The sequence below is a fragment of the Pogoniulus pusillus genome, chromosome 7 (genome assembly GCF_015220805.1).
Source record: "Pogoniulus pusillus isolate bPogPus1 chromosome 7, bPogPus1.pri, whole genome shotgun sequence".
Classification (NCBI taxonomy): Eukaryota; Metazoa; Chordata; class Aves; order Piciformes; family Lybiidae; genus Pogoniulus; species Pogoniulus pusillus.
Window position 1 is genome coordinate 7,456,152 of NC_087270.1, and position 19,552 is coordinate 7,475,703.

The 19,552-nt window shown below is 39.1% G+C and overlaps 1 protein-coding gene across 1 annotated transcript in view; it reads left to right on the forward strand.

The window, feature by feature from the left end:
- The window catches only part of COL21A1 (collagen type XXI alpha 1 chain), a 110,193-nt gene that overhangs the window by 43,335 nt on the left and 47,306 nt on the right, over window positions 1-19,552 (forward strand). The window contains exons 4-11 of the mRNA XM_064146744.1: window positions 717-834; window positions 3,362-3,913; window positions 8,030-8,198; window positions 8,342-8,558; window positions 12,105-12,278; window positions 13,060-13,137; window positions 16,495-16,503; window positions 18,349-18,432. Coding sequence (XP_064002814.1) covers window positions 717-834; window positions 3,362-3,913; window positions 8,030-8,198; window positions 8,342-8,558; window positions 12,105-12,278; window positions 13,060-13,137; window positions 16,495-16,503; window positions 18,349-18,432 — 1,401 coding nt within the window. The remainder of the gene's footprint in view (window positions 1-716; window positions 835-3,361; window positions 3,914-8,029; window positions 8,199-8,341; window positions 8,559-12,104; window positions 12,279-13,059; window positions 13,138-16,494; window positions 16,504-18,348; window positions 18,433-19,552) is intronic.

The following is a 19,552-nucleotide window of genomic DNA, read 5'->3' on the forward strand; positions in this document are numbered from 1 at the left end:
TGAGTTTTCCCTTCCTTGCTTTGCCTGTAACATCCCTCACCTCCTGTTGCAGGGATTTGGACACAACCCTTCCCCTCTGCTCCTCAGCCAGGCTCACCAACACTCTCTGTACTCCAGGGCAGCCTGAAGATGCTACTTTCACATGTACTTTCCTGTGGCAAATTGCTAGTATTTCCGTGCCACTCTGCTCCTCAGCCAGGCTCACCAACACTCTCTGTACTCCAGGGCAACCTGATGGTGCTACTTTCACATGTACTTTCCCATGGAAAATTGCTAGTATTTCTGTGGAGCACATCCTTTCCCACAGGGGATCCTTGTAGCTCCCAGCTTTTTCGTTCCCACCCAACCAGTTCTGAGCATCTTCCTCTTCCCTGTAGTTTTTCTTGTTACTGCCAAACTGAGGGGTTCATCTCTGAGGGTACCAGTGGGTAAATGTTAGTGGAAGGGTGAGTAGATATGCAAGGAGGTGATGCAGTTTAAAAAAGGAATGGATTACTTCTGCAGGGATTGGTGAAAGGAGAATTTTGCCAGTGAGCATCATGTCAATTTGGTCTTACATGTCTGATTGACACTTTTTGAGTCTACAGTCCATTCCATTACAGGTTGGCTGTATGTCTGGGCTTGCAAGTTTGATTGAAGATTGTTCCTTGTGCACAGAAGTTAGAGCTTATTTTAGTATATAATAACATCTTGTCTCTCTGTTTCTTCCTGTCTAGTTTAATCTCAAGACTGAAAATACAACACAAGTGGCACAAATCACAATGTTTTTTCAGATGTTGTTAATTCTGCTACTTCATGACTATGTCTCAGCTGAAGATGGGGAAACAAGAGCAAGTAAGTCTCCAATTTTGTGTTTCATATAAAGACAATTTCAAAGCATACTTTGAGTTTGTATGCATTTTCAGGTCCACATGTACACTTCTGTTGACGGTGAACTTTGTCCAAGGTAATTTTTCTGAACACAATCCTGTAGTACATGCTAAGTAAATTAAATGTAGTATTTGTCACAGTATCACAGCATCATCAAGGTTGGAAGAGACCTCACAGATCATCAAGTCCAACCTGTTACCACAGAGCTCAAGGCTAGACCATGGCACCAAGTGCCATGTCCAATCCTGCCTTGAACAGCTCCAGGGACGGCGACTCCACCACCTCCCCATGCAGCCCATTCCAGTGTCCAATGACTCTCTCAGTGAAGAACTTTCTCCTCACCTCAAGCCTAAATTTCCCCCGGCGTAGCTTGAGGCTGTGTCCTCTTGTTCTGGCACTGGCCACCTGAGAGAAGAGAGCAACCTCCTCCTGGCTACAACCACCCTTCAGGTCTTTAGGAAAGTCATATCTTTATTTCCTTTTGTGTCTTGTAAAGCTTAAGTCTTGATTTAAACTTCTGTCTTGAGTATTTGAGTTACTGGGAAGTGTAACAGTAGGTGACTGAATTGCTGTAGTGGACATAGCTTCCCCCACTTCAAAGGTACTGGTAGAATCGAGATCCTAACCACTTGGGTGCCAGACAGTTTATGAGGATGGGCATCAACTGCTGGGCCAAAGTTGGTTTTGTTCATGTTCTGGTAATTGTCACCATTTACCTGGTCAACAGTTATATGTTGATTTCTTCAGAATTCATATTTTGAATAGTTTCATGTTATTTGAGAAGCCAAACTGGAAAAATAAAGGTCCTGTGAGAGAAAGCTGAGATAGCCCTAGCTCTGGGACAGGTATTCTTGCATATTCTTCAAAATTAGTATCTTAAATCCCACCCAACCAAGCTGCATACTCCAGATCTGTTTTATGAAAAAGGAAAAGTTAAAGCAAGGTAGATTTTAGAAGGGCAAAGTGTCAGTATAGAAAGAGCATGGCAAACTCTACTGGTGACCGTGATACTCTAAGGATACTCTAAGGTTCTTTTACTCCAGTTTTGCTGTCAGTCCAGCAACTTTCAGTATTTTACGACAAACTCCATCAAATTCCTTGGGTCTCTAGCAAGCTGGGTCTCCTCTGAGCAGGATCCAATAATGTCCAAAGTCCTTTCCAGCTGAAATTACTATGTGATGCAAATTCCTTGACCCCAGAATGGTGCATGCTGCTTGCACCTTGTTGCTTTTCCCAATGTTTTTTTATCTTCACCACCACCTGGATTGTAAAGCCATCACTTCAGCAGCATACGGGTAATACTTTCCAGGAAGAATACTTTTAAGGAGGTTGAAATCTTGACCTGACCAGAAGTGTCCAGAGACAGATGTCATCACAACCCTTCAGCTCTTCAGAACTGGTGTGACTGCAGTCTTTCACAAAACAGAATGCACAATAATCCACAGGAACTCTCATGACCATGAGATAAAAATAATCTCTCCTGGTTTTGGCTGTGTCCTTGATATCTCATATGTCAGTTATCTGTGCTTCTTTCACAGTCCATGGAAGGCAAATCTTACCTCTAGACATTTAGAATCATAGAATCAGCCAGGTTGGAAGAGACCTCCCAAGATCATCCAGTCCAACCTAGCACCCAGCCCTAACCAATCAACTAGACCATGGCACTAAGTGCCTCATCCAGTCTTTTCTTGAAGACCCCCAGGGACGGTGCCTCCACCACCTCCCTGGGCAGCCCATTCCAATGGGAAATCACTCTCTCTGTGAAGAACTTCTTCCTAATATCCTTCTATCTGACCATGAGCTTATAAGATGAGTAGGACTATCTTATAGAAATACTTCTATTAGTCCATGGCCTGCAGTTGGCAATTCAATGTAAAAGCTCTCTTTGAAAGTGACTGTAGCTAGGAGAGCTGAATCCATGACAAAGTTATCATGCTGTTATGTTATATTTGTTGTATAGTTATGTGATCTTATGTGCTGGAGATTTGGCTTATTGAGATTTTTTCCTGCTGCTAGATTTGAATATGGTACCAGCAGCATTCATCTGAGACTTGGGATACTATAACTAGTTCTGTAAATAGGACTGTCAGGAGTCAATAAAACTTTAAAAGGATTTGAGATTATTGCTGAATTCTGGAATATTCAGACTATATCCTTCCTCAGAAGTGTGCTTGGTTTGCAAACAAAAATGAGGTTTTATGTTTAGCGTTTTTGCAGATGAAGGGATATGGATGAACCCAAAATGTATTTTTCTCAGCTTGTTTTTTGTATTAGCAGTTTCTGGTGATGATGTAAAGAAACATGGTTTTCAGATGCCAAGTTGAATCTGTATGACTTACAAAACCAGTCTTGTTTTCTTGGATAAACTCATCTGTTGTTTGTTTAAATATAGATTCTAATACAAACAGTAATTGAGATGAAAAATATTTTCTGTGGAAGAAATAAGTGAAAGAGTTGATTAAAATATTCATTTGAAACTGTTTTCTTTTAGGTTGCAGAACTGCCCCAGCAGATTTGGTTTTCATATTAGATGGCTCTTACAGTGTTGGCCCAGAAAACTTTGAGATAATTAAAAGCTGGCTTGTCAATATTACAAGAAATTTTGCCATAGGGCCAAAGTTTATTCAAGTTGGAGTTGTCCAATACAGCGATTACCCTGTGCTCGAAATTCCTTTGGGAACTCATGAATCCACTGAGAACCTCATCAGGGAAATGGAATCCATACACTACTTGGGAGGAAATACAAGAACAGGAAGAGCTATTCAGTTTGCCTTTGACCATCTTTTTGCCAAATCTTCAAGATTTTTAACAAAAATAGCAGTTGTTCTCACTGATGGGAAGTCCCAAGATGAAGTCAAAGACATAGCAGCAGAAGCAAGAAAGAATAAAATCACTTTGTTTGCTATTGGTGTTGGCTCTGAAATTGAGGAGGCTGAACTTAAAGCTATTGCCAATAAGCCTTCATCAACTTATGTCTTTTATGTTGAAGATTATATTGCAATATCAAGAATTAAAGAAGTTATAAAGCAGAAACTCTGTGAAGGTAAGTAACATGTGTAGGATGTAGTTTTGTACCTGTATTTATTTCACAAGCAGAATGCATGATTAATGTAACCTAATGGTAATTTTTACTGTGATCTTTCATTTTGAGCTTGTTTGTGGAAATCACTACCAAAATGTTGTTTTCTCCATTAAGCAGTGAGATGTATTTCTTTAAGATAAGGTGCCTTGACAGAGTGTTTGTTTGACTATGTAGCATTTTGACCTAAATTCCAGGGTTTTGGGTTTTTTTTTGCATTGATAAAGTTTAAAAATTCTAAAATGGTTCAGTAGTTTTCAGAGTTCTGAGGATGTACAACCTACTTTATCTTTTTCCTAGGTGTGGCTGATACTCATTCACAATCTAGCATTTTTTCTTGACAGTTGGTATATAAAAGAGTAAATTGCTTATAAAATATATCACTCAGAAGGACTCTGTTGTACAGCGAACATTTTGTATATGCTTTATTGCTAAGAATTGATGTAAGTCATGTTTCAGTTGTGCCATATTTCTGCACTAAAGCAGGTAAAACAGTTTTTGTTTGCTCTCACTCTGAGCCCTAGACTTGATTGAAGAAATATGGTGATATGTGTGTTGAGGATAACAGTGTTTATCTCTTGATATGCTTATGAAAATGATGATAGTTCTTTGTGACTGATGTAGTGTGGTGGTCAGTCCAAAAATTAAATCAGCTAAGTGCAGCTGAATTCTTTAAACTCCATGCAGGGAGAAATTCTCCAAAACAAGTATACTGATTTGTTTAAACAAGGTTTAGAAGAAGACACATCTTTCACCAAGATAGGTTTTCTGCTTTCAGAATTAACTAGTATCCTTTAAAATTCAGCTGTGATGACTTTTATAGCAGCAGTCTGTGAGTGGTGATGACCATATATGCAGAAAGGTATTTACTGTTTTCATAGAATCATAGAATTAACCAGGTTGGAAGAGACCTCCAAGATCATCCAGTCCAACCTAGCACCCAGCCCTAGCCAATCAACTAGACCATGGCACTAAGTGCCTCAGCCAGGCTTTTTCTGAACATATTCAGGGATGGTGACTCCACCACCTCCCTGGGCAGCCCATTCCAATGCCAATCACTCTCTCTGGCAACAACTTCCTCCTAACATCCAGCCTATATCTCCCTCGGCACATCTTGAGACTGTGTCCCCTTGTTCTGTTGCTGGTTGCCTGGGAGAAGAGACCAACCCTCACCTGACTACAACCTCCCTTCAGGTAGTTGTAGACAGCAATGAGGTCACCCCTGAGCCTCCTCTTCTGCAGGCTACCCTTTGCCTCCACTTCCTTCCCTGGTGTTAGCGTTGAAATGTCTCTCTCAAAGAGTGATCGGATCCAGTTAACAGCTTCATTTATAACTGCAATGTCTTTAGCAGGTGAACTGGAAGACCAGCAAACTTAAATTCTATATCTGAGCAGTGAATTATTTTATTCATATTTTTAAGATACACTTTGGGAGAGGAAGTTCGATGATGGGAAATTAACAATTACTTGGATGCTATCAGCCACATGAAACTGCCTGAAATGTTTGCAAGTCTTGCTTGATTTCTTTCTTTTAATGTCTAAAAATTGCCTTTAGGGCATTTTAAACTTTGTTATTGTATGAACATTGATAAAAAACTGTAGGGGCAGCATTTCCATTCTGTAAAAAGTAGTTTGGGGTTTGGTGTTTGGTTGTAGCAACTGCTGCTATTACAAATAGCCTTGTGGATGGAGGGCTCTTGTGCATGAGAAAAACCTGCTGAATGTGTCATCCATAAAGGACAATGTAGCTAAGAAATACTGACTATTTATTCTGGAAGTTGAATGTTCCTGTAGTATTAATATTCTGTACCAAAAAAAATAATAGAAAAGATTGTGTCTCACAAATGTATTAAAAAAAAAAAAAACAACCCCACAATGCTGACCTTGGAAGTGTATTTGGATGCTGAGAAAAGTTCCTTTGTATGGGATTTATCATTAGAAAGTTACTTCATGCTTCAGGAAGGAAAAATAAAGCATCTGAAAACTATATACAAGCACTAAAAGAGGACAAGAGTTCAGTTTACTGAAACATAGGGGATTGCTATGACTTGTGCTGTAGATGGAAAGCAGCTCTTTTGCCATTGATTTCTGTGTCTTGTTGTGATGGTTTGGGAGTTACCTGTCCTCCCATTCTTATGAAATCACCCAGACTAGACTCAGATGGCTGGAAGTTAAGGAATGAAGCTTTATATTCACAGCTTAGCACAGTATACAAGCAGATATTTACAGCTATATATAGAAATATACAAGTGAAACGTAACACAGAAACACAACAGCCCTCCCAGAAATCAGAGTCCCTAGGAGGGGCTCCCAACCACCCTTCCACCTTCTTTCCATTCCTCAACTTATCCCAGAGTTTGCCTTACGTGCGAGGTGAGTTTGAAGGATTGGCAAGGGAGGTTAGAAGCAGAAATGATTAGTTGGGTGTATGCAGCCACAAAAGCCCAGGGAGAAAACACAAGCACTGACAGACAGAGACACTCTGTCTTAACTATGTTTGTGTTCTTGTTTTCATACATCTCAGCAAACCTGTGAGTGAAGTAGGCATCACCATTGTTAACTTCTCACACTCTATAATCTATTATAATCTATTTTTTCTCCTTAAAATATTCCAATTAGCCTCAAACTGGCTCTGTTAGTTGTTGACATATAGGTACCAGTTACTACTGGGAAGATTCCAACTGGATATGAGTAAAATTTTTCACAGAGCAACATTAGAATACCCTTCTCAGTGAAGCAGTGGATTCCTCAGAACTGGACTCTTAGGATTTAGCTGGATAGTTGTCTGGGTCATCTCGTCTAGACTGTGCTTTTACCAGGAAAGGCTGGACCAGATGATCTTTAGGGTTCCTTCCAACCCTGTATTCTGGGACCCTAAGAAAATCATCCTGCCAGAAAATTAACCAGAAGATAAAAAAAAGATCCTCCTTATTGTGGACTGCCAATATTTGAAGGGGGCCTACAAGAAAGCTGGTAAGGGATTTTTTAGGGCGTGGGGTAGTGATAGAACTAGGGGGAATGTACATTTGCTGCTGCCCCAATTACCTGTGGCTTATGTCCTGAGGAGGGATTGTTCTTTCCCACCATTGGTAGCTTGTGCAGATAGTTAGCTGAATTTTTTTTGGAGTTTGTATGTCCTGCCTCCTCAACCACAAGGGGATAGCTTCTGGCTGCCCTTGGGCTGCTTAGAATGAGAAACTGTGCAGTGTTGCTGTTATTATAAAGAGAAACCAGTCTAGATCTTTGAGCTGATACTGCTCTGGCACTGAAATGCATTTTCCAGCTTGTGACTGGTCTAGATAGAGGTGAAAGAAGTGTCCACCCATTCTGTGGAATTTATTTGTAACCTCTTCTCTTTCTGTGAGCTGATGCTTTTCTGAAGAAACAGTGGGAAACTGGGAAAACTTACTTATTGTTAATAGCTTAGCATAGTTAGAATGAAATAACAACATGCTTGTTTCCATTCTAATACAATGTTTGCTTTAGGATTAAATTCCTCTCCATCTTATTTTTTCTGGGACAGCCTAGTATTGTTTTAGTGTAAAGAGGTAAGGTACCAATGTTCAGCTAACTTTAGTTCCCACAGAAGATACATGACACACCATTTGCCCAGTGAGAATAGCTTCAACCAGATTTCAGTGTAACAGACACAAAAGATCAGAGTGAATTTTGAGCAAAAGAAGGTGAAACAGATAGTTGTAGGTAACTCTACCCTTGCCTATTATCAACCTGTCGTTACAGTTAGTACATTTATAAGTTCATAGCGTTTTGAAACCATACAATTTTAGATCTTAAATTCAATACTTTTATTAGTCTGATACTGTAATAACTTTTAATTACAATTGGTGACAACTCAAAAACAGTATGTGCATGTAATTACAGTGCAATATGACATCTCAGTATTCTCACTCCATGTCTCTGAGGATTCTGTATGTCATTTCTTGTTATCCTTAGCTGGCAGTTTTCAGTTCCCTTTTATTTCTTGAAAGACAGTTACCAAAAAAAAATAGGTATGGGGAGGTTGCTTTTTGAAAGTCTTAAGTCATATTTTTAACTCTACTTTTACATATTACTTTGCAGAATCTGTTTGCCCAACACGAATTCCAGTGGCAGCTCGAGATGAAAAAGGATTTGACATTCTTCTGGGATTGGGTGTGAAGAAAAAGGTTAAGAAGAGAATTCAAATACCAGCCACTAATGCAAAAGCTTATGAAGTAACCTCACGTGTTGACCTGTCAGAATTGACAAGGTATTTCAATTTATAAATACAGCTCTAAATGTAGTACAATTTTGGTGGTTTGATTAAAGTGAAAGAGACTTATTTTAAGATTGATGGAAATATTCAAGTACTGTCTTTTTTTTTTTTCCCCTTCCCCTTTCTCTCTTATATAGGAATGTGTTTCCAGAAGGTCTGCCTCCATCCTATGTGTTTGTTTCCACTCAAAGGTTTAAAGTCAAAAAAACGTGGGATTTATGGAGAATTCTAAGTCTGGATAAGAGACCACAGATAGCAGTCACTATTAATGGAGAAGAGAAAACATTATCATTCACTACAACAAGTTTAACAAATGGTACACAAGTTATTACTTTCACAGCACCTCTTGTGAAGGTAAGAAGTCATCACAATGGAATACTCATTCAAATACACATTATTCCTCTGCCCTGTATGTTTTTTAAACATGTTGTTTGTGATATGCATGAGCTTATTTTTGGCTGCTTAGGCATTTAAAAATAGATGAGGAGAACTTTACCCATGTTCATCACTGTCAGTGCTTTGCACATGGTTTCTACTCAACAGGTAGTTACGAAGATCACAGGCTTCTTTTTCACATGACTCCCACATACTGGGAAGTGCTTTCTGCCTTTGATATGGAGTCTATAAAATGTGAATGAAACAGTCCATTTTCAGAGAGGGTTTTTAAGTGTCTAAATTCCCTGAAAATACATGACAGAAGTTACTTTCTTTTCCAGAAGAGCATATAGCAGCTTACCATCTAGATTTCAATCTAGATTTCTCCACTTCTCTGTTGGATAAATATTCCTTTCACCTATTTTTCTTACTGAAGGGGTTTCCTTCTTTGTGCAGACCAATTTTATTGTCTTCTAGTGTAATGTGAAGGTTCTCTTTCAGTCTAGTTGACTGGCTAGGGCTGGGTGATAGGTTGAACTGGATGATCTTGGAGGTCTCTTCCAACCTGGTTGACTCTATGATTCTGATTCTATGATGATTCCTTCTTCAGCAATTCCCACTTCCTAGAAAGATTGTCTTGGTTGCAGGTGCGACAGAGCAATGGAGATTGAATGTTTCTGTTCATGCATTGGTAGCAGTGTAAGAATATGATAGACCAGATTCCCACTCCTTCTGCAGAGAGTATTATTTAAGTGAACAAAGAGGGATGTTTCAGCAAACAAAAAGTGGCAAAGATTTACTGCTGGAGTGCTTCATGGCCAAGTGGGTTCAACTTTTCTGGGAAGTGGTGGCCTGCATTTGAATCTTAACTTCAAATCAGACTGAAGGAATTTGAGATTTGAGATATAAATCCTCAAAAGAAGAACTTGTATCCAAGAGAAGGTCTTAACTACTAAGCTTTTGCTATGGAGAAGTATTTTATTCTTCTGTTGTTAGATGGAGAATTTAACTTTTCCTTTCTGAAGTTCCTCTCCCTTTTAATAATTATTTGTAAATGAAATGTCATTGTTTGCTTGTTTGTTTTTATTTTTTTTAAGGATCAGGCTTAAACTTAATTTACTGGGAACTTTTAGAAAATTCAAGTCAATTTGTAAATTACTGTTTAATTGTTTCTGGCAGCTGCAGTGACAAATCAGTAGTACTTCTACAGTCTCAGACATTCATGAACATCACCATGAAAAGAAAGATTTTTGCATTTGTTTTTTTTTTCTCTCCTAAGTGTTTCTCCAAGCCTGTATTACTGTTATGAAGAACAAGAATTTTATGCCCTCTTAAGAGCTCTGAGTCTCTAAACACACCATAAATGCTGCTGTGCTTTTAATGACCCTTTTAATTTAATAAACACTGGTGATAATCATAGAATCAACCAGGTTGGAAGAGACCTCCAAGATCATCCAGGCCAACCTAGCACCCAGCCCTAGCCACTCAACTAGACCATGGCACTAAGTGCCTCAGCCAGGCTTTGCTTCAACACCTCCAGGGATGGTGACTCCACCACCTCCCTGGGCAGCCCATTCCAATGCCAATCACTCTCTCTGCCAACAACTTCCTCCTAACATCCAGCCTAGACTTCCCCCAGCACAACTCGAGACTGTGTCCCCTTGTTCTGTTGCTGGTTGCCCAGGAGCAGACACCAACCCCACTTGGCTACAGCCTCCCTTCAGGTAGTTGTAGACAGCAGTGAGGTCCCCCCTGAACCTCCTCTTCTCCAGGCTAAACACCCCCAGCTCCCTCAGCCTCTCCTCATAGGGTTTGTGTTCCAGGCCCTTCACCAGCTTCATTGCCCTTCTCTGGACACCTTCCAGCACCTCAACATCTCTCTTGAATTGAGGAGCCCAGAACTGGGCAAAGTACTTAAGGTGTGGCCTGACCAGTGCTGAGTACAGGGGAAGAATAACCTCCCTTGCCCTACTGGCCACAGTAAATGTTATATAATCTCTTCTGGTGTTTTTTTTTGTTTGTTTGTTTTTGTTTTTGTTTTTGGTTTTTTTTGTTTGTTTAAATTTTATTTTATTTTCTGAGAGTCATTTTAAATAAATAAACCCCCAATCTACATATGAAAATAAAATAGAAACAGAGGTGTCCTAGTAAGTGACACGAGCTTAATATCTGTTTATGTGCACAAAAAGTAACAAAGTTCTATAACATACTGAGAGATGTATGCTTCAGTTTACTTTTATATATACTAACCTAGTGTGGCATTAACTTCTAGTAAATGTAGCTATATAAAATATCAGTATCTAGGCTAGGCTGAAGAGCTGGACTGGTGTTGAAATTGGTGGGTAAGTTCGAGAGGAGGATATTTTTCCTTGTGTTGAATTTAATTTCTAATATAGATGTGTTTAATACTTATGTCATTTTCTGTTATTTGTAGAACTAAGGTATTGTCTCAGTTCTAATTTCAATTCCCAGAGACTCAAATAGATTTGATAGAACCTAATAACAATTTATAGAGTACCCTTCCCTCTTCCCTCTTCTTTCCCAAAAGAAAGGAATTAGATGTAGAGAGGGGAGAAGCTAAGCACAGCCAAATAAATAATCTCACTCGATTTGGAAGTCAAAAAGAAAATTTAACAATAAATTTAAAAAGTTATCTGATGTGGGGAAGTTACAAAGGTATAGGGAAGGGAAAACAAATACAAACTGTGTAAATACAACCAGATTTCAATGGGTTTGTCTGCCTCGTGGTGATGGCCATGTAGTAAGACAAAGAGAAGCAGGAACAGGATGGTGATGCTGGTAAGCAGGGAGCACAGAGAGAGAGAACAGAAAGTCCCCCTGCTTCTATGGACCTTTAGACAGGAAGGGTCAGTGGGCTAACCATCATCTGGTAGTGTTCAGACCCACCCCTGGGGAGGGCTCAAGACCACCTAGGGTCAGGTTCAAGGTCACTCCCCTTGGAGGGTTCACCCTGTACAGGTATTTGTATAAACTAAATCTTAAGCTTTAGAAACCTGAAGTTTTGTGAGATATAAAATATTTGGATTATTTATGACAACGTTGTGGGTTTTTTCTGCCAATATCATCTTTAATTTTATTTTTGTCATAAGAGATTAGGCAGAAAGATTTTTCAAGTACCAGTTTGTTTTCACCATGATTTAAAACCTGGCATCTTTGAGATATTGCACCACTGCTGAAAGAACGGCCTCTGGCTTCATTTTGTGAACACATACAGGTTTGAACATGTTCAGGATCATGAACTGAAAAAAAACATATGTGAGTTACAAATTAATTCTGAAATAGGTATTAATTATTACAAAATACCATCTTCTCAGTTGTAATGTTACTTGGCAAGTGTAATGCCAAATGCAAATGTACTTTTTTCCCTGTACTTTTTTGTATGACTACACATCTTACATTGATCATCTCAGCCACTGACAGTAACTGAAGTGTTGAAATGCAGGTTTCTTATTTAAACTGAAGACATTTTGTTTTAAACTATTCTGTTCTCTTCACTTTTCCTAGACGTTGTTTGATGAAAGCTGGCATCAAATCCGGCTCTTGGTAACAGAAGACTTTGTAACATTGTATATGGATGACCAAGAAATTGAGAGGAAACCATTACATCCTGTTTTAGGTATTTACATCAGTGGCCTGACCCAAATAGGAAAGTATTCTGGAAAGGAGGAAACTGTACAGGTAAGCATGCACTGAAAACACAGTAATTTAGAAATACAATCATAGAATCAACCAGGTTGGAAGAGACCTCCAAGGTCATCCAGGCCAACCTAGCACCCAGCCCTAGCCAGTCAACTAGACCATGGCACTAAGTGCCTCAGCCAGGCTTTTTCTGAACACCTCCAGGGATGGTGACTCCACCACCTCCCTGGGCAGCCCATTCCAATGCCAATCACTGTCTCTGCCAACAACTTCCTCCTAACATCCAGCCTATACTTTCCCCGGCACAATTTGAGACTGTGTCCCCTTGTTCTGTTGCTGGTTGCCTGGCAGAAGAGACCAACCCCCACCTGACTACAATGTCCCTTCAGGTAGTTGTAGACAGCAATGAGGTCCCCCATGAGCCTCTTCTTCTCCAGGCTGCACAACCCCAGCTCCCTCAGTCTCTCCTCGTAGGGTTTTTGTTCCAGGTCATCTAGACCATGGCACTAAATTCTGATATTTTGGAAAATAAAGCATGGATTGATTCTTTTTCTCTCAATGATTTTGTCACAGAATGTTTATTGCTTGCATGTATTAATCACTGTGAATAGCCAGATGAAAAACGTTTCTCCATTTTTAGTTGGCTTGTTGTTTTTTTTAACTGTAGTGGACACAGCTTTTAGTTTCTTTTGCTTTAAGTCTTCTGTTCATTTTTTTTTTTTTTAAAGCTTGTGGGTGGTATAATTTGAGTTTAAACTAACTTAGTGTCAGATGGTTAACACTGACTCTAACAAAATGCCTTTTCTGGTTTGAATTATAGTTTGATATACAAAAACTGAGAATCTACTGTGACCCAGAGCAAAATAACCGAGAAACAGTCTGTGAGATCCCAGGATTTGTGAGTATGATAGATGAATTTTTGACAACTACATGACTTTTTTTTTACAAATCACTGTTTAAGAAGCTGGCTCAATGGATTCTTAAAATAAGTAATACTTACTTCACATTGATTCAGCTGGCAATGCCAGATGCTTGTTACCTGTACAGTATCAAGCGACACAGAATTATCTGTTTTCAGCACAGGTCTACGGTAGAAGTTTTTTTAGTTGAGATATTTGAGGGTGGAAATTTGAAAGCTGTATAGGTGACTCTCAGAATCTTCTATTACTAATTAGGATTTTAAACATTAAGAATTAATATAAAGCTATTACATTACAGTAGTGTAAACTACTTTAAATGTTACTCTTTAACTGATGTGATACACTTCTGTCTACTTGTCAGATGATTTAATCTCTGAAATTTTCGTGCATACCACTTTTTCCTATCACAAGTTTCTATGCTGATGCCTGTGTTAAAGATCTCATTAACTGAAATTTTGCCAAGATTTAATGAAAAAAACCCACCTGTTCAGGATTATATGATTCATGCACATGATTAGGAAGCTTATGGGGCATTCTTTGACCCTCTGTTTGCCCTGCTGCTTACAGTTGATTATGCAGTAAAATGTAAACCACGTGCAAACAGATTTAGCAACCATTCATGACATAGCCAGATTTTCAAAACCATTCATCTCCCATCTTGAAATATGAGCAAGAAGTTTTATATGTAAAGTTTCCTTCAAAATGTCCTTCTTTGTTTAGTGTCTAAAACACAGCTAAAGCTAATCTATAGCAAACAATACAAAGCCATATGCATTCATTGTAGGATCACAGGATGTTAGGGGTGAAAGGGGCTCAAAGAGATCATCTAGTCCAACCCCCCTGCTGGAGCAGGAAAATGCTATCTAACACAGATCGCAGAGGAACACATCCAGACAGGCCTGGAAAGGCTTCAGGAGATCCTACAACCTCTCTGAGGAGCTTGTTCCAGTGACCCTTACAGTAAAGAAGTTCCCCCTTGTGTTGAGGTGGAACCTCTTTTGCTGCAACTTACACCTGTTGCTCCTTGTCCTATCCCAGGGAGCAGTGAGCAGAGCCTGTCCCCCTCCTCCTGGCAGCCTTCAGATACTTATAAACATTTATCAAATCCCCTCCAAGTCTTCTTTTCTTCAGACTAAAAAGCCCCAGGTTCCTCAATCTCTCCTCATAAGCCATGCCCTCCTGTCCCCTAATCTTCCTTGTAGCCCTGCACTGGACCCTCTCCAGCAGATCCCTGTCCCTCTTCAACTGGGGAGCCTAAAACTGAACACAGTATTCAAGATGAGGTCTCACTGAGGCAGAATAGAGGGGGAGTAGAACATTCCTTATGTTATGATTTGGTTTAGTATTAGGATAATTTCAACAGTTAGAGCTTGTGAATCTCCAACATCCAGATATTTCATTTTTCTGTCAGACTTGCACATATTCCCACTTGGTCTATTTATTTGTGCCCAATGTGTCTATTGCTTTCAGCACCCTTATTAGAGCACTTTCAAAACTCACAGCTTTCATTTGAACAATCAGTAGGTGGCTGGATTATTAGCTGGTCTGAAATCCGACTGTGTGTGTCAGGAGCTAGTGGTTTCAGAAACACTTTTGTAAAGTTACCTTTAAATCCTGAAATAAATTTAGTGTTTGGCTATGCACCACATATAATTTTGCTATTTGGGAAATATAAGTAGGATGTGAAAATTGAGCAAATTGATAAGAAATTGGCATAATGAAAGCAAACACAAAGGCCCTTGTACATTGCATTCTCTAATCTGGCAAGAAGTACAAGCAAAGAGATTTCTTTTTGCCAGTTTTCCTGGAATGGCTTAGATTGGATGGGACCTAATAGATCATCTACTCCAATCTCCCCTCTATGAGCAGGAACACCTCTTAACTAGACTTGGCTGCTCAAGACCTCAAGGCCTTGTTTTACTTGCAGTTGTTGCAAACTAAAGTTGGACTCTACCCATGAAATTCTGGACTCATTCATAAAATAAAAACTTTGGATTAGCTCCGGGAAGGAACGTGTGGTTTGGATTGTGTCAGAGCTCCTGAACTAAGCAGGGGGCATATGTACTAATTTTAGTCTGAATTCATTCCCTTCCTAGCTGCGTAGTAATTTTAAGCTCCATCAATTATCTGTGGAGAAATATAACTAAGATGAAAATTGAATGCAGAGGAAGCTCTCTCTCTCCTTAGTGTATTGAGCCTGCGGTGACTGCATGTGATGGTTTGGGTGTAACCTAGCCCCCACACTTTAGAAATCATCCAGACTAGACTCAGCCAGCTCTGGAAATGGAATGAAGCTGATTATTTACAGCTAGCACAATATACAAGCAGATATTTACAGTATATACAGTTATAGACAGAAATAGACAAGGGAAAAGGGAATACAGCAACACAACAGCCCTCCCAGATACTTGAGTCCCTTTGAGGGGCTCTCAACCACGCTTCCACCTTCTCTCCCCCTCCCCTCTCAACCTTACCTCAGTCTCAAGGAAGAATGGAGGTTCAGCCAGGAGGTGAAGAAGCAAAGTGGATTAATCAGAAAAAAAAAACAAAAACCAGCAGAGGGAGAGGCTAGAGAGAAATGCAGCTCAGCCAGTTCCCCAGAAGAAGTGCCATATCTATGTTTTGATTCTTCTTCTTGTATCTCTCAGTAAACCTATGAGTGAAGTAGACATCAGTCTTGTTTTCCTTTCACAGCCTGTAATCTAATCCTTCTCACCAAAACATTCTAGCTAGCTTCAAACTAGCACACTGCATTAGAAAAATCCTCTACCTGGTGCAGCTAAACCATTAAAACAGACAATTTCATGGTTGATACATGGAAATCTTGGGGGATGGGTTGTTCTGTGGTGTTGCAGATACTGGAAAACTCCATTCAATTGCTAGTTGAGTCTAATGCAGTCAAACACGAAAGCAAGAGAGAGCCAGCCTTGCCTCTGTGTTGCTGTGTGTGTTTCCCAGATCCCGGAATAGAACAGAGATTTTAGAAGTATTTTGACCTGAATGAGTAAGCAGGGGATTTTTCTGATGAGAACTTAATCCTGGCAGAACATTTGACTCACATCTAAACATTTAGTGTGCAAATATTTTTGTGGTAAATGACATTGTTTTGTCATCACCTTTTAAAAAACATTACTGGTAGCCATTAAATGAAGTGAACTAAAACTTCATAAACATTGATGGCAGCTTCATCAAAGTCTGAGAAACTCTAAACTTTTAAATAATCTCTTGACAGTTGCAGCTTTGAATTTATGATTGGTTTTGATAGTACTTATTAATTAATGCATTTTGCTTATGGATATTGCTGTACTCTTAAACTGTGTCTCTTCTTCTTTCAGAATGGAGAGGTAGGCTCAATCCTCAACTGCTCAAACTCAATTTCAGGTAGTATTTGACTTTATATGAACTTCTTATTACTCTAAGGGATACACACTTTGTTTTGCAAAGTGGACAGAGGTTTGTTAAGGCTAAAAGTGCTGGATTTCCATAATAGAACTCTAGTCTGTTTGGAATAGTAATATTAAATGTAGTGATTCTACAGAATTGTCTGATTATGGTACACTGGAACATGAGCCATGGACAGGTGAGAGTGCAGGAGCTCAGAAGTGCTGAGTTCAGATAAAATAGAAGGTTGGAATGATCTTAGAGAATGGAGTAACAAATACAAACAAATGTAAGGCTGGAGCCTGTGGTTTCACCTATCTCTGCTGACTCAGATTGCTTAGACACAATGCACATATTGTGGAGAGACTACGATCAACGTCTATGCCAATTAGTATCTAATTTCTAACCCAAGTACATGTAACCAATTACAGTTTAATACAATTTGTAGCCTTCTGATGAAAGGTATGAAAACACATGTTTGGAATGCAATAAATGGATTGGAATTGCTTGCATCAAGCATCTCCCCATCTCTTCTGATGCCTGTGGCATCATACCCCCTGGCATAGTCCATAGAGAGATTACAAATCAGTTTCCTGAAGAAGCCATGAATAACAGCATAATAATAGCCTTGATTTTTTTTACTGTGGTTCGATTCAGTTGATGTCATTTGCAGGGCTGGAAGCTGTTGCAAAGTGAACAATGAGGTAGCTGTTAACCTGTGTCGTGCTTATGGAAGCTTGCTGAAGGGGAGCTTGTTTGAAGGGTTACTATAAGAGCTTCCCTGTTCATTCTTGTAACTACACTTGGTACCATTGCAAAGGAAATGTGGATTTGTGTTTTGATCAATCATTTGACCCTGAAAAAAGAATTTAATTCAGAGAATACTATAAAAAGACTTAATATTTGAGAAAATAGGAGCATTATAGGAAGCATTCTAGATAATAAATACAAAATTTGCTTTTTAAAAATATGCTGGATTCTTAAGTTTTTGCCTTTCCCTAGCTCTGAGAAGTTGCTGGTTGAAAAAGAATTCACTGAGGCAAACTTCAGCATATAAATTTGGTACAGATGCACCTAAATTTTGAGTGCTTGACCTCAAGCAAATAGATTTCAGCTGGTGGCTCTCCTCTTCTCTGCCTTGGTAAAACACTAAAATTTCCTGTGGTCTCACTGGTAAGAAGTAAATACCTATAAACCCAGAAATCTAGAGGGTGATATGGTCTGCCAGGGTTTAGTGTTTACAACTGTTTATACAGGAAGCATAGTTTGGAGGAGGTCACCTAGTGGCCTATAGAGGATGGGCACCCTAGGGACCAGGACTTGGGACTTACGCTGGTAGCAGACATGCACCTCTTTTCCTTGGGCTTTACATTCTTTTCAGGCTTGCTACACATGCTAGCATGCCCATCAGTTGTGGCTCTTATGCTGGACATAATAGATTCTATTATACAAATGTATTTAATACTTGATTACAGTTCAAATAATGTCAGTTAGTTTAGGAGAAGAGTTCTGCATGTTGCCAGATTTATAATTAACAAACTGTATGCATGTTGGTGGAAAAGCAAATAGAGTTTCAGATATCAGCCCAATATCAGTACTTAGTTTTATAGTTGTTTTTCTTCTGTATACGAGTTCACTTCTGCAAAGTAGTTGAAAGGCAGTATTCAGGTGAGCAGAAATTCCAGCTGAACAAAGGAGTGAAAGTCAGAACCTATGCAACCTAAGAAAATTATCTCTGTGGAATGTCATGATATGCTTGTTACATGCTTTTTGTCTTATGTGTTGATGGCTGGTTTCACTCTTGGTAGTGCATGAATGGTCCTAGTGATGTAGGCTCTACTCCTGCACCCTGCATTTGTCCACCAGGAAAACAAGGACCTCCAGGCCCCAAGGTAAGTTTCCATTCTGTCTTACTGACTGTACATAACTTACTTTCCTTTCTTCCCTCCCCCCAGTCTTGTTGACCAGTCATAGTCAAGCCGATTAAAAGAGTAGGGAACATGTTCTAGTTATGGTTTCTAGTGGATGAATATAGCGAGTAGGATCCTCAAGGTCCTAATAATACAAGTATATATTTTATTTTAAAGGAAAATATATATGTAAAATTATGTTTCCTCATTAGTCTTTAGCAAATAATCTTTTACTGTTCATTGTTTGAGAATTAAATGGTTTGCTAATAAGTATTTTAATGGAGAGGATTTTCCTTCTTTGTTAATAAATGCACTAGGTGCTTGCTGGGAGAATTCCACTGTAGCTGTTCTGATGACCTCCCCTCAGAGTTGGTGAAGGATTAAAGGGAGAATTAAAATGAGAACCCAGCTTGAGTCTAATATGGTAAACTCAATTTCCCAGTGCTTTACTGTAGCACCTTGCTCAACAGTTGTGCTAAGCAGTGCTTTCAGAGCTACTGGCTTGCCTTACAGAAGTAGACAAGAAAACCCAAACCTGCTTGTCTTTCATTAAGCAAAGAGCTAAAAAAACAACTTAGGAGTTAGCAGTTGGCTGCAGCTACCTCAAGTCAAAGGGCTTTTTGCTACAATAGTAAGTTTTTTTAATTAGAGAAGTGAAATCCACTAGTTGGAGATCACTCTTATTTCATGTACTAGATTTTTTGTGGTCTTTTACTTTTTTATTTCTCTTTAGCATATTAAGTGGAATAAAAGGGGGAAGAAAGTATTTATCATTTGAAAGAAAATGAAAGCCTCATCTTGTAAAGTATGAGGAAGTATGAGATGTCAGAATTAGAGTGACCTAGAAAATGTTATTTAGATCCACAGTCTTTCAATTGCATTGTAGTATAATATTTGTTTGAAGATAGCTGAATAATACAAGCAGCAAGATGATACCTGACACAATAGTCTGCATAAAGAGTGAAAAGGAAGCCAGTTTAAAATTGTGTAGGTTATCTTAGAGATGTTTTTAACCTTTTAATACTGCACTTTGGCTCTATGTAAATGTAAACTTAACTTTTTTGATGCTAGTAGAGTGCAGTAAAACCAGTTCAATTAGTAG